Genomic DNA, 13,790 nt, shown 5'->3' with positions numbered 1-13,790 from the left:
TTTCAAATATGATTATTTGTCAATATCATTTATTGAGAAAAGCATTTTCATTCTTCCCTTATTTGTATAAATATTTATCAATATTTTCATATGTAATTATTTGTTCTAATAATTGAGGTTTTGACGTGAACATTATTACTCGGTCCGTCAGGAAACCAGTTTTGTCTGTCAATAGTCACAAAGTGACACATGTTTATAATATATAGTTGGTGTTAATAATGGTGGACACTTTCAATAACTGTGGACAGTGGAATTATCTCAACAACCGTTGATAATTGCTTTTTGACAATTAACCAAATTATTCCCTCATCAAATACAAACTTATAAGACATACAGAAATGAAACAACTTTCTCTGTAGAATTCAGAAAAAAGCATTTTTTATTTTCGGAGAAACATGAATAATCTTATTTCTCCGAGTTTCTCTGAATATAAAAAATGCTTTTTTCTGAATTCTACAGAGAAAGTTGTTTCATTTCTGTATGTCTTATAAGTTTGTATTTGATGAGGGAATAATTTGGTTAATTGTCAAAAAGCAATTATCAACGGTTGTTGAGATAATTCCACTGTCCACAGTTATTGAAAGTGTCCACCATTATTAACACCAACTATACACTTTTATTGGAGTTTTCACTTTTCTGTGTTCGTGAATAAAAATTCAATGCAAAATCATAGAAACAAAATTTTTGTTCGAAAAAATATGATTTCAAAAATAATAACCCAAATAATATTATTAAAATATAACTTGAAATAAAAAGAAAAAGTACGAAAATAAATCGTTTTTTTAAAATTAACTTTCCATTGTTCATTTTTAGGACAAAACTTGCAAATAAAAAAATATTTTGATGTTATGTTTTTATTTTCTATAATAAAATAAAAACAAAATATTTTCAAAAAACAAATGAATTGATTTTTGTTTTTTTATAGAAAGTTGCATACATTGGGTTAACAAAAGAATAAAGTTATTTTTTGATAAATATCTTTTTTGGAAAATGACGAATAATGTATATTGATCAAATGTCTCAACCAGATATTAGCAAAATCTTTTCCCCAGGAAATCCAAAGGACGTATTTGACCTGCTGGAATGCCTTGGACAAGGGTATGCTATTTATCTATTTTGAATTTTTAAAACGCATTTACTGGTTGTCTTTTTTCGTTACCATTTTGCAAATAGTGCATACGGGTCTGTTTATCGTGCAAGAATGAAGGCTTCTGGTGAAATTGTTGCTGTCAAAAAATTACAATTTGAAGATGAAGATGAAGTGTCCGATGTTCTGAAGGAAATTATTATTCTTGAACAATGTCATTCGGATGCAATTGTTGGATATCGTGGAACATGGAGAGAAAGTGAAACATGCATTTACGTTTGCAAAAATTTTTGTTTAAAAGACTTATATTATTATTGAAATTGAATTCTCTATTTCTATTTAAAATAAACGCATTCAAAAGATCGCAATGGAAATCTGCGAAGCTGGATCTGTTTTAAGCACATATGAAGCAACAAAACATGGACTTACGGAAGAGCAGCTTTCATATGTGTTGCGGAGGATTCTTGATGGATTAGATTATCTTCATTCGACAAAAAAAATTCATCGAGATTTAAAAGCAGGAAATATTCTTATAACTTCAAATGGCGATATTAAAATCGCAGACTTTGGCGTATCAGCAACTTTACAGCGTACAGTGGATAAAAGGAATACAGTTATAGGTTCACCATATTGGATGGCGCCCGAAGTTATTCGTGAAGAAAAATATAACCATAAAGCTGATATTTGGTCCTTGGGAATAACAGCTATTGAAATGGCTGAAGGAAGACCTCCTCTTGCGGAAGTTCATGCATATAGGGCATTATTCCAAATCCCTGTTCGTCCGCCTCCAACATTACGACAACCAGAAAAATGGTCAGATGAGCTGAATGACTTTCTAACTCATTGTCTCCAAAAGGATCCAAACGAAAGATGGGAAGCAAGAGAACTTATGGAGCATGCGTTCATAGTTAAATATGAAGACACCACTGGCGAAGTGCTTCAGCCGCTGCTGAAATTAGTGACAGAATGCAAGGCAAAAGCAAAAAGAGATAAGGAACTCTTGGCAAAGAAACTCGAAGCTGCTGCATCTGCAGCTTCTTCCTCAAAATCAACAGCATCAAAAGTTCAGGAAGAAGAGGAAGAAGAGGAAGATGAAGACGATGATGGAGACTATGGAACAATGGTTGTCTCAAAACCAAAACCACAGCCAAAAGCAGAAGCTCCCAAAAAGAAGGTCGAGGAAGAAGAGGAAGATGAGGAAGAAGACGAAGAGGACGAAGAGGAAGAGGAAGCGGGTACTATGGTTATTTCCAAGGAAGCCATGAAAGCTCGATTAGAAGCGATGAAAGCAGCAAGTGCCAAGAAATAAACCACTGAACAAAGAATATTGCGAGAGAAACATTGAAGCATTAGGTTTTCAAAGAGAAGAGTTTGGATTGACACATTATGCAGAAAAGGAAAAATTTGCATTTTCTTTCATATTTTCGACAAAAAATATTTTTTTTGAAGTAGGAAAAAGAAGGAGTGTTTAAACTTACAAGAGATTTAATTACACATTTGCAAATGATGAAAATGCTTTTTTAACATTTTGTTGTTCTGATCATTTTACTCCACATCATCCGCATTATTTTCCTTCACATCATCCACTTTTATTGTTTTTGTTGGTTCTTCTTCTTTGCTTTTATTCACTTATCTCCAATCAATTCGTTGGAGCTTTCATAAATAAAAAAAACAATATTTAATATTAAGCTAAACTCCTTTGCAAGCAAACTTCTCCAAATTCTGTTGGATGATTGAGGTATTTTTTTATCCTATTAACCCAACTTTTGATGGGAAAATAAATTGTAAATACGATGAAGTGAACTGTCGCTATAGCATAAAAACACTAAAGCATCAAATAAAAAATTACTTTTTAAAGTGAAATGAATTAATTTACTTTTCTTCACCAGTTGGCGTATCTGCAACTTCCAAGTCATCCATCATCTCCGTCAATTTGATCTGAATGCAGTGAAACAATAGAAAAAGAAAAGAAAAATTTGATATTAAAAGAGAAAACAAGCATTTTCAATAAATTCTTTTATTGAACAAATATTGATTTCAAACCATATACTCATCATCTTCATCATCAATTGCCATCTTTCCATCATCATCGTCGTCGTCATCTCTTGCAATTGGAATGCCATCTGCTCCATCATCGTCTTCATCCATCGTCCTTCCTCCTGTCAGCCCAGGAATAGCAGAGCCAACCGGAAGCGATGAGATCATTTGCCCTGCAGCAGACGAAGCACTTGAGATGGAGCTGGACGGACTCGATGAAGAAGACGGTTGAATGTCTTTCTCCATCCGCTTTGATTTTGTGTCTGGAACAATAAAACAATATAGAAAAGTGAAAACATTTTTGAAAAGATATTAATTTGAAAGAAAAAGAATATTACAAAATAAAAAGAATTAGAAAATTCGAAAAATAGATTCAAAAAACAAAACAAAACAAAACAAAATAAAATAAAAAAGAAAGGAATTTTTTTGCACATACTTATGTTTTTGTAAATATTGATTTCTGAGCGGAACTCTTTGTTTTCTTCAATTTCATTGATGAATATGTCTTCATCTCTCATTTTTCGTTCTATCATGTCTCGCTTCTGCTCTCTCTCGTCTTCTTCATCAACTGTTAAACGCTTCAGTCGCCAGAATTTCCGGTTCTGCTTCCTTCTTTCAGTCAGCTCATATGTTTTCCGAACAATAAGCTAATATAAAGTAACAAAACAATATCGAAGAGAGAGCAAAGAATAACAAAGAAAAATATTTCATTAAATGGAATAGCAAACCACATCTGGTATTTCATGGGCCTTTTTTTCAGTCAACGAGGAATCTCTCGGATTCAAGCTTGTCATGTCATACCTTTGCATACACGAGACAGTCAATAATGAAGAGTAGCAAAACCGAAAAAAAAAATGTTTACAGTTAATTAAAAAATTCAACATTTTCAATGATAAAAGTACATAAAAATATTCAAAAAAATATCAATTCATCTTTCACTTTCTCAAATATTTGAAAAATATTTCTAAAAAAAAAAAATACTTTTTCCCTTTTATATTTAGTCACAGGCGCAACTCCTTGCATACCCTAACACAAGATCTCCTTCAGTCAACAAATTGCCAAGATGCGTTTTGCATGTGAATTCACCACAGAAATTTCCTTTTTCATCCAGCTTTTCCAACACAACATCAGCTTGTTGGTACTTTTGAAGAAGATGGTCGCATTCAGAATAGACAACAGCAGGTTACAAAGTGTTCAAATGTCAGGAAAATAAAACAAGACATACTTTTCCCACTATTTTACTCGTTAAGTCAATATTCTTCACGAAATACTTGCTGAGTTGAGCAGCATTTGCCAGCACGATAAAAGGTGTCCCCCAATAAATCTGCGCTGCACAATCGCTGACTGTTGATTGAGATCAAACGACATCGAATTGTAGTTATTAAACACACAAACAAGAAAAAAAAATTTTTTTTTTGAATAGTTAATAGGAAAATAATTTTCAGAAATCTTCATACATATCATTTTATCTGGATCGACCAGATGAATAGCAGTTGTTATTTTTCGTACCAAGCACAGCTGGCTGATTGATCCGCATCTCATGGCCACTTTCTTATCCAACCAAACTAAATCATCTCTGCACACGGGAGCAATTTCTAAAGAAATAGCCTGCTTCTTATGCTCGGTGTGATTATGAACATCTTGAGATATCATCTGTTCTGATTGCTTTTCTCTACATGTTGCAAAGTCTTGTATGAACTGTGCAAAACGGTCAGCTTGCGATTTCTGTCCAAAATAAAAATCAATTCCATCAGGATAACTCTAAATATGATTGTAAAAAATTCGCTTAAAGAAAAACATGAAAAAAAAAACCTTGATCTTTATAACATCTTTTTGGGCTCGATGCTTTAAAATTTGTTGTTCAAGGAACAAAAACGTTCGCTTGTGATCGACTTTTTGACGAAGTTGGACAACAGCGCTCCAAGTATCGCTGGCCATTGCTCGTGTGCATAAATCGCACTGTTGCGTTTTAACAACGTAAGTCACATCAAATTCCTGTTGCAATATAGCCCCAGAAACTTCTTTTTGAATGGTAAGTCGAACAATCAGCCTCCTTGAATGAGGTTCTGTCCACAGAAATCGCGCATCAACTAATCTAACTTTATTTAAACCTTTCAGAGTTTTTAAGCATATTGTTAGTAATTCACGCGATTCAAGAGTGCATGTAACCCATGTTTTTGGGGGTTGAAGATATCTTTATGAATAATTCACAAAATAGAACAAAATTGAAAAATATGAAAATAGAATCTTTCGGACTCAATACCTTTCACATCCACGACAAAAGACAACTATATTTTGTCTTGATATTCCTTCAGTAATATCCACTTGTGCTCTAAGACATTCTGCACATTTATTTGAAGGATTTGGTGTAATTGGAGCACCACATACACAACAGAGGCTAAAACAAAAACATTTTCATTTACTAAAATAAAATAATTAACAATAAAGTCGTACATGGAACCAACAGTTAGATCAGGTTGATAGGGCTGCATGGACATCTCTTTTAGAGATATTATTGATCTTCTATTTTCTAAACTATGGTTATAACAATTATTTAATCAGTTTGCATCACAAAGCAAATATTTATTCTATTGAAAGAAAGGAATCTAATGTTTAAAAAATAAAATAGATTATATTTATTTATGCTTAACAATTAAAGCAATAATAATAATTATTAAAACAACAATAACGACAATAATCCCAATAACAATCGCAGTATTTCTTTTTGAACGACACAACATCCTCCTAATAATAGATGCTGAATGCCCTAGATCTTCATCAATGTCTTGAGACTTCATTAAAAATTCAAGTATTCGTGAATGGATAAATGAAACAAATAAAAAATATCTTTCAAAACAAAATAAAAAAACACACATAGCCTCTTATTCTTCTAGTAGTTTCTCTTTGCTTTTGTAATTCTGTTGTAATTCCATTGGCGACCTCAATTGTATCACTTAAAACTCTGGTTGTATCATCCAGCATAGAAGTACCTTCTTCAAGTTGTCTGGTTGATTCCTTCATTCGTCTAACACCTTCAACATCACCAAGCTTTGAATTTTCATAAAATTACGGGGAAAAGAAAACAATGTTGTTGTTAGGCATTTTATATTCATTGCCAATTGTTAAAAATAATATGCAAACTTCAACTTCTCTGTTTCTTCCATCTGAGCCAAGTAATGAAACCCTCATAGATGGTGTGTCTCCAACAATCAGTGCTGCTCTCCTGCACAGACATATAATGATGTAAAATAGCTCGAAATGATATATAACAAACCTAACTCTGCTTCGATATGAAGAAAGACGAGCTCTTAGAGAAGTTAGATCTTCATTGGCGTCAGCACGCTGAGGGCCAGTCATCTCTGGTAACAACGTATTCATAGAATCAATCTTGAGAAGATGTTAATAAGCAAATATTGCAAAACGATTTTTTATGAAGGAAAATGAGAAAATGAATTTTAATATTTTTCAGATGCAAAATTTGCAAACAAGTTGAGACGTCTCATTTAGTCGGACGTTAATATCTGAAACTAATCTGGTTTTTTGATCTCCTGTAACCGTTGGTAATTCTTCAAGAAGAGAATCGCATTGAGAAAAAAGTTCATCTGCGCTTTTTAGATAAAGCGACCATTCAGCTGTTGGTGATGGCATTACAAATTAATAATATATTTTAATCTTGAAATAAATACACTCGTGGTAATTAAATCAAAAATTACTCGGAAAATGAAAAGATGAAAGTAATAAAGAAATATTTTGCTATGGTGCTTTTGATCAAATGAAAAAAGATGAAGAATTGACAGAAGTTTGAAGAAAGAAAAAAGTTATTTGATTTTTGGATGATAAGATTGACTTGTTAAAAAATATGCTATTGACAGTTGATAGAAAATGGATTTTATGTTTCCTCGATAATATCTCATATTCATCGATATTTACAAAAATTACCGGAGAGAAAAAAGCATGGGATCATGCGATTGTGCCATGAAATAGGTTTGATTATCCATATTCGAAAAAAACATTTTATTACAAAAACAAAACATTTTACCTTGAAATATCAAAAGATTATCATCCTGTTGGAGATTATGACCATAGTTGGGGATGCGGATACCGAAATACGCAAATGCTTATGTCATCTCTGATGAATGTTCCATCAATTTGTGATAATCTTGCGACACGTATGTTTGAATTTTTAAAAATCTGAAAGAAAGCTTTTTAAATAGTTGGAATATTTGGAATTCCATCAATCCATTGCATACAGGAAAGAATAGAAGAAGCATGGAAACGGTTTGTTTTAAGTTCCGTTTTAATTTTGTGCTATTTATTTATTTATTAAGAGGTTTTGATCCAGAAGGTGCAGCTTATTATAAAGGAAAAGTTTGGGACTGTTATAAAAATTATTTAAAAGAAATATTGTTTATTTTATTGAACAATGACTTAGCTTGTTGGGTCAAAAAAGTTTATCGGAGCAGTCGAAGTCTATACATTTCTTTCTTCACTACGTATTTCGTTTGCTTTTTATTAAAAAAGAACTGCTGATAATTATTTCTGTTTCATTTATCAGAGCCAAGATTGTTGAATGCCAATCTTCTTCTGACGCTGCTTTTAAATGGCTTTTGGATTATTTTGATAGGCAGGGAGATGCTTCCGATGAAGCAGACAGAAAAACTCATCACAAAGGAGGTGCTCCGTTTGAAAAGGCAGAAATGCATTCTTCTTCCACGGCTTCTTCTTCGACATCTCCATCATCAACATTATCAACATCGTTATCTTCTTCTTCTTCTTCTTCTTCTTCTTTACCTCAATCTTCAACTGATTCATCTCTCATTTTGCAAGAAACTTTTTGTTCGCCAGTCTTCTTTCAAATGGAAGGACATTCAAAGACTGTTATAGGCGTTGATAGATGCTCTGTTGTATGCATTGCTTTGTTTTATCTTTTATTTTCTCATCCAAATAAAAAATATTCGTTTCTTAACTTTTCAATGTTATGGTGTTTTTATTAATAAAAATAAATTTCAACATTAATTATTCTTTGAACAGGAGAATGTTGCACTGCTAATGCTCGACCCGTCAACATCTACCCAGTACATGAAGCTGCCTGAAATAGGAAAGACAATCAATTCTCTGAGGCACAGCAAAGAAAGATTTAAAAAATACGGTAAAAAGGTGTGTCTTGAAATCAATCTCCCCCCTCTCTCTCTTTCTCTTTCTCTCTCTTTTTTTTTCCTTGTCTATTGGAAATGAGAAATTCACACTTTTTGTTCGACAACCATTTTTGATTGAGAAAATTAACAATTTTTTTGTGAAATGTGTTTGAATATGTGGTCTTTTGAAAATAATAATATGTCCATTTCGTTTAGCTTCAGATGCTGTTTGTTGATTCTCTTACGCCTTTGTCCGACGAAGTGATGGAAGTGAGGAAAACTCCAAGGGCCATCGCAAGGCTGTGATAATTAATAATCACTTTGTATTTAATATTTATGATTGTATCTTTAAAGGTAAAGACAACGTCTTTTTTCAATTGAATCATCAATGTTTTGCGTTTTGATAACTTTTTGAAAATTCACAAAAATAAATTGATAATTTTCATAAACTATATTTTTATTTTTATTTTTTGTTTGAATCATTTCAAAAAATGAATACAAAATGCAAAAATTGACAAAAAAAGCAATCCAAATCTCAAATAATAACAAACAAGAAAGAAAGAAACGATGTAAATATGATAATAATGCTTCAACAAGAAAATCAAACATACAACCATTTTTTCTTTTTGATTATTCATTTATCATCGTCATCTGCAAACTCCAACAATAAAATTTCAGATTCCCAAAAAAAAAATGATGTCTGGCTCTTGATTTATCTTTTATTCCCTTCCCTTCCCTTCTTTTCCTTCTTTTCCTTCCCTTCCCTTCCTGTGTGAAGGCACACCCTGCCAAATTGAAAGGAGCAATCCCCAGCCAAAAGATGGCAGATGGAACAGATCAGAAACAATTCCAAAGTGTCTCCTCTTCTCCACCATCTCCTTTCCTCATTTCATTCTCTTTCATTCACTTTTATCATCTTTTATCATCTTTTATCATCTTTATCATCTTTATCATCTTTATCATCTTTTATTCACTTTTATTCACTTTTATTCACTTTTATTCACTTTTATCGTCTTTATCATCTTAATTGCCTTTATCCCTCGCACACTTCCTTCCAGTCCTCCTTCTGCGCCTCCAGCTCCAGACACCCCAAGCACGCCCACTTCCCTTTCACCCCTTCTCCTTTTCTCTCTCCTTCTCCTTCTTTTTCTTTCTCTCCCTCTTTCTCTTTCTCTTTCTCTCCTTCTCTCTCTCCCTCTCCCTCGCACCCAAACACAAACACCCTTCCTCCGCTGTGTGTCAGCTGCATCCGTCACCCGCCAATCACAACAGATCCCAAGCCCCAAATAAACATTATCAAAAAAAGAAAGAAAAAGAAAAAAGAAAATATAAATTCAATAGATTTCATTCATAATCCCCACAGCAAACATCTCCCCCCCCTACAAAATATATGCAACAAATCAAATTCTTCCAAAGATTCAATTCCTCTCTCTCTTTCTCTCTCTCTCTTTCACTTTCAAAAATAAAAAAAAGATACATACCAGCAAGCGTTCTTTCCCTTCTGCGTCTTCTGCAAACCCGACTGTCCCAAACAGCCCTGCCTTCTCCTTCCCCAACTTCAGCCGGCTGTCCTCCATGTGGAACACTTCGTGCATCTCTGACTCCTGCTGCTGCCCAAACAGCATCCGCGGCGATGATGATGGCAACAGCAATGATGATGATGATGATGATGATGATGTCGATGATGATGATGATGATTCACTTTCAGCTGGCTTTCGAAACCATCCAAACAGAGATGAAAACAGCCCTTTCTTTTCTGTTCTCTCTTCTTCCCGCCCTTCATCCTTGTTCCCCTCTTTCTTCTTGCATTCTGCTTCTGACAATGCCTTCAAATCCTGCAAATCTTCTTCTCTGTCCCTTGAAGATGAAGATGAAGAAGATGGTGAAGAAGATGAAGAAGAAGAAGAAGAAGAAGAAGAAGAAGATGATGATGATGATGATGATGATATTTCTTCGGTCTTGGGAATCCTCCAGATGTGCAGCGTCCCACTTTTCCCAAATGCCGATATGACATTGCTTTCAACTGAAATCGCCACAGCTGTCCCAACCAGCAACAGCCACAAACATCACGCAAACATCACGCAAACATCACACAATCCCAACACACACACAATGAACAGTAAACGTCCAGCCACAAGCAACAAAATGAAGGAGTTACATAAATAAATAAATAAATAAATAAGAAAAGAAAAGAAAAAGAAAAGAAAAAGAAAAGAAAAAAAGACTCCCCAATAAAAAAAATCATCTGCCCACTCGATAAATATTTCCATCTTCACTTATCCAGCAGATCTCCCTTCAAATATTAATCTCACAAACTCCACACAACAAAATTCTATTCTTTTAACTTCATTTAGCTTTTGCCTCTCTTCTCTTTCTCTTTTTCTTTCTCTTTCTCTTTCTGACCTTCCTTGAATCCTCAACACATACAATATATTATGCATCGGCTCCCGTATTTGCTTCGGTTGTATTCCCCCACACATGTTCCGTCCTGCACATTCCACAGCCTGATAATCGTCCCCTGAATGGTCCCAATTCATAAATGTGCAACAATGTCGCAATAATTATAAAAATCAGAATCAGAATTGAAATTGAAATTGAAATTAAAATTAAAATTAAAATTGGAATCAGAATTAGAATCAGAATTTAAATGATCAATATCAAATATGTGCTTTTCCAAATATGACATCAACTTGTTTCCTTTTCCTCCAAACCTTTTGTCCAGCTGTAGCAAGCAGCTCTCCATCTTTTGAAAGACTTAATGCAGCAACTGGTCCATGATTGTGTGCTTTGAATGTTCTGTTATCGTTTATATTCGTATTTCTACTTATTCGCACCTCCATCGGCTTTCCACTTGAATCATCCGTACTGCTGCTTCCAATATTATCAGACCCTTCAATGCACGATGTCTTATAACCAATATTTATTAATGCCACATCTCCTTCAGTCGATGGGAGTGAAATAGCAAGCCAGCAAGGCGAGTTTTTGTCGATAGCATTAGACCTTGATAACATTGGCCCAAGTGCTGTGTTTTGTGCTGTAAATGGAATGTGGTTTTTGTAATCGTCAGCTAAATTTATATTAAAATAATAATAATAAAGAAATGCATTTTCATAGATTGAATGTTTTTTCTCATACAAAAGTTAAATCTAGAAAGATATTTGCCATTAAGATTGAACACAGCCACATAATCTTCATGAAACACCACAATGCGCTCCTTGTTCAAAGCGATATGCACAGGTTTATCCTTAATATTCATAATTACTATAAATTCTTTTATTACATATGAATAGGTTTTTATCTTAAATTTAGTTGTTGAATCATTCACTGTTTGAGTGCAATAGCCAATAACACCGCTGTCCACGCAATGTGCAACACATAACACAATCTCTTGAGAATCATTAGAATTATTTTCAGCTATCGGAAAACTTCTTCTCCAAATAAATAAATGTGTGCAAACATGAATAAAACTTGTCTTTAGTGAAAATGTCGCGTACAACAATTTTTTCCGTTTCAAATGTTAATATCCTAGAAGTAAATGCTCTATAACTCCAACTTGTTGGTCGTATCTTTTCAATTTTCGAGCACATTGTCAGCCTTTAAAAAATGAATTTTAACTCTATTCGTAAATTGTTTAAATTTGTGTTTTTATTTTTTATAAGTAAATTTATGTGCAAACTATATATATGTTCGTTGTGAGATGTAAAGTATATGTCAATACCCAACCAACCAACGAAAAAAAAAAGATGAGGATCAAGCACCTATTATTTTTTTCAGCATGCAGGAGACGTCATATTAATCCAGCAATTCTCCTTCAAAATTCATTCTATCAATCATTTTTCAAATTTTTACAGATTTTCCTCTGCCTTTGAAGTGCTTTGAGCTTTGTTTCTTTTGACTTTTTTTATTCCCTGGCCTGGATTTAATGATTTGGCAAAAATGGCTTTCCTTAATTCTGCAATTGATGATATTTCTTCTAATCAAAAGATTTGAAAAGAGTGTTTTGTTTATTAATTTTTCCTTATGTTCATTTGACATTTTTCTTTTTTGTGGTGGTCAAATTATTGTTTGTATTTTTGTTGAATTTTTATTATTTATGGTTTTTATAATTTATATTATGGGTTCGGAATAATTAATATCTATTTTAAGTTGCAAAATAAAATACTGTTATATTTTGAAAAAATTCGCTGAAATTTGTTGAAATTTCAAATGATTTATATTCCATAAAAATATCATATTTTATTGTGAAAAACAGAATAAATGTTAAAGAAGCAAAAATGTTTCTTTTAAATTTATGTAAAAAAAATAAAATAAATTTGAGGGGAAATGTTTGTATGAATTCAAATTTAATGGAATTACAAAAGCAATTTTTAATGATGAAACAAAAATCATTTTTCAATTTAAGTTAATTATCTATAAGAAAAAAAAAAAGAACAATAAGAAAAAAAATTCACATTTAAAACAAGTTGAAATGAAGATAAATTTCTTTCATTGTTTAAAATTTGTTATTTCTTTTTTGAAAATCAAATGTTGAGGAGGAGGAGGTGGTGGTGGAAGATGAAGAAGATTAACAGAAGTTTTAACTATTTTGACATTTTGGGACTTCTGGATAATTGAAGGTGGTGGAGGCAATGTTGATGATGATAAAGGTTGATGAAAAAAAAGCAATGGAGGAGGTGGAGGGGGAGGGGGAGGTAAAATTGGTATTGAAGATGGCGTTTTTTCGATAGAATCAAATGAAAAAAGAGTTAGTTTATTCTTTGAGAAAGAGTCCGAACTGGTTATATTTTTTTGCAAAAGTGATCTATTTATTTTGATTGATGATCTTGTATTGAAGTAACGGTGATTTTGTAATCTTCTCTTGTGTGAAGCTAACATATTTTTTGTAATATTATCAAATATTTGATTGTGTCCAGAGGTTTTTGTTTCAATCACTTTTTCAATAAATATCAATATTTGTTGTAATTCCTCTACAATGTCTCCTTTTGCTTCTGATAAAGTGTCTTTGTATATTCTTTTTGCGGTATTATTGTCACAAAACAACAACAATTCCAAATAAATGTTGTATCCAAAAGGGTTTTGTAATAAATGCAGAAAGGAGTTTGTTCTCTTCAATTGTGTAATTATTCGAAGTCTGTTTTTCTTATCGGATTTCAAAACAACAATTTCCATTAGAACAAAAGATTCTTCGTTGAAGCACAACTCCAAAAAATTTGGCAAAAGAGAAGATATTATTTTTTCTCTTGTGTATCTGTAACTAAAAGTCAAAAAAAAACAATAATGCAGAAATTAATTTCTAATAAAAAGAAATCACACATGTCTTTTTTATCACCTTTCAACATCAAAAATTCCGCTAATAAACAGTTTTTCCTGTTATCTTTTGCCACATCCACAACGTTTATTTGAGGAAGAACTGAGGTGATAATTTGGCATTTTTGCTTTGGAGAAGACAGCTGAATTAACTTTTGCACTATTGCGAATCCACATTGATCTTCCAAGATCTCCTTTATATGAAAACAGACCGTCCGAATTGC

General features: G+C 32.8%; 5 protein-coding genes across 5 annotated transcripts; 2 read left to right on the top strand and 3 right to left on the bottom strand.

Annotated features, from left to right (window-relative positions):
* The first annotated feature begins 1,006 nt into the window (after positions 1–1,006).
* Positions 1,007–2,781, top strand: MONOS_15948 (putative STE20-like serine/threonine-protein kinase). Its single transcript, XM_067868852.1, has 3 exons — positions 1,007–1,098; positions 1,174–1,363; positions 1,449–2,781. Exons 1-3 carry the CDS (start codon positions 1,016–1,018, stop codon positions 2,394–2,396), a joined length of 1,221 nt encoding a protein of 406 aa, XP_067734930.1. The 5' UTR covers positions 1,007–1,015; the 3' UTR covers positions 2,397–2,781.
* A 12-nt stretch (positions 2,782–2,793) lies between these two features.
* MONOS_15947p2 (putative 60S ribosomal export protein) lies at positions 2,794–5,622 on the bottom strand (the record flags this gene model as incomplete). The annotated part of the gene is made up of 10 exons (XM_067868851.1): positions 2,794–3,025; positions 3,131–3,387; positions 3,561–3,771; positions 3,853–3,925; positions 4,150–4,265; positions 4,350–4,468; positions 4,582–4,885; positions 4,937–5,318; positions 5,388–5,522; positions 5,579–5,622. The coding sequence occupies 10 exons, from the start codon at positions 5,620–5,622 to the stop codon at positions 2,960–2,962; spliced, it is 1,707 nt and encodes a 568-aa protein (XP_067734929.1). The 3' UTR covers positions 2,794–2,959.
* Positions 5,623–5,760: 138 nt separating this feature from the next.
* Positions 5,761–6,772, bottom strand: MONOS_15947p1 (uncharacterized protein; the record flags this gene model as incomplete). The annotated part of the gene is made up of 5 exons (XM_067868850.1): positions 5,761–5,916; positions 5,999–6,172; positions 6,266–6,347; positions 6,399–6,511; positions 6,611–6,772. The coding sequence occupies 5 exons, from the start codon at positions 6,770–6,772 to the stop codon at positions 5,761–5,763; spliced, it is 687 nt and encodes a 228-aa protein (XP_067734928.1).
* A 488-nt stretch (positions 6,773–7,260) lies between these two features.
* MONOS_15946 (uncharacterized protein) lies at positions 7,261–8,565 on the top strand (the record flags this gene model as incomplete). Its single annotated transcript, XM_067868849.1, has 7 exons — positions 7,261–7,293; positions 7,377–7,402; positions 7,453–7,492; positions 7,557–7,624; positions 7,680–8,028; positions 8,156–8,281; positions 8,476–8,565. The coding sequence occupies 7 exons, from the start codon at positions 7,261–7,263 to the stop codon at positions 8,563–8,565; spliced, it is 732 nt and encodes a 243-aa protein (XP_067734927.1).
* A 130-nt stretch (positions 8,566–8,695) lies between these two features.
* Positions 8,696–12,001, bottom strand: MONOS_15945 (uncharacterized protein). Its single transcript, XM_067868848.1, has 7 exons — positions 11,936–12,001; positions 11,717–11,875; positions 11,395–11,673; positions 10,971–11,326; positions 10,687–10,777; positions 9,741–10,297; positions 8,696–9,502 (listed from the first exon to the last, which is right to left on the bottom strand). The coding sequence occupies exons 2-7, from the start codon at positions 11,844–11,846 to the stop codon at positions 9,293–9,295; spliced, it is 1,623 nt and encodes a 540-aa protein (XP_067734926.1). The 5' UTR covers positions 11,847–11,875; positions 11,936–12,001; the 3' UTR covers positions 8,696–9,292.
* Positions 12,002–13,790: the final 1,789 nt, after the last annotated feature.

Source organism: Monocercomonoides exilis, assembly GCF_001643675.1.
Source record: "Monocercomonoides exilis strain PA203 chromosome Unknown scaffold4-2303458, whole genome shotgun sequence".
Lineage (NCBI taxonomy): Eukaryota > Preaxostyla > Oxymonadida > Polymastigidae > Monocercomonoides > Monocercomonoides exilis.
Note: the sequence above shows the minus strand (reverse complement) of the source record. Positions and strands in the feature narration are given on the sequence as shown.

Excerpts from the sequence above, each read along its gene's own strand:
- MONOS_15948 (XM_067868852.1), top strand. The coding sequence starts at position 1,016 with ATGTCTCAACCAGATATTAGCAAAATCTTTTCCCCAGGAAATCCAAAG. Across the intron at positions 1,099-1,173 it reads CTGGAATGCCTTGGACAAGG|TGCATACGGGTCTGTTTATC; the intron begins GTATGCTATTTA and ends TTTTGCAAATAG. Across the intron at positions 1,364-1,448 it reads AAAGTGAAACATGCATTTAC|ATCGCAATGGAAATCTGCGA; the intron begins GTTTGCAAAAAT and ends CGCATTCAAAAG.
- MONOS_15945 (XM_067868848.1), bottom strand. The coding sequence starts at position 11,846 with ATGTGCTCGAAAATTGAAAAGATACGACCAACAAGTTGGAGTTATAGA. Across the intron at positions 11,674-11,716 it reads TAAAGACAAGTTTTATTCAT|CTGAAAATAATTCTAATGAT; the intron begins GTTTGCACACAT and ends GTTTTCCGATAG. Across the intron at positions 9,503-9,740 it reads AAGGGAAAGAACGCTTGCTG|CTGACACACAGCGGAGGAAG; the intron begins GTATGTATCTTT and ends TGACGGATGCAG.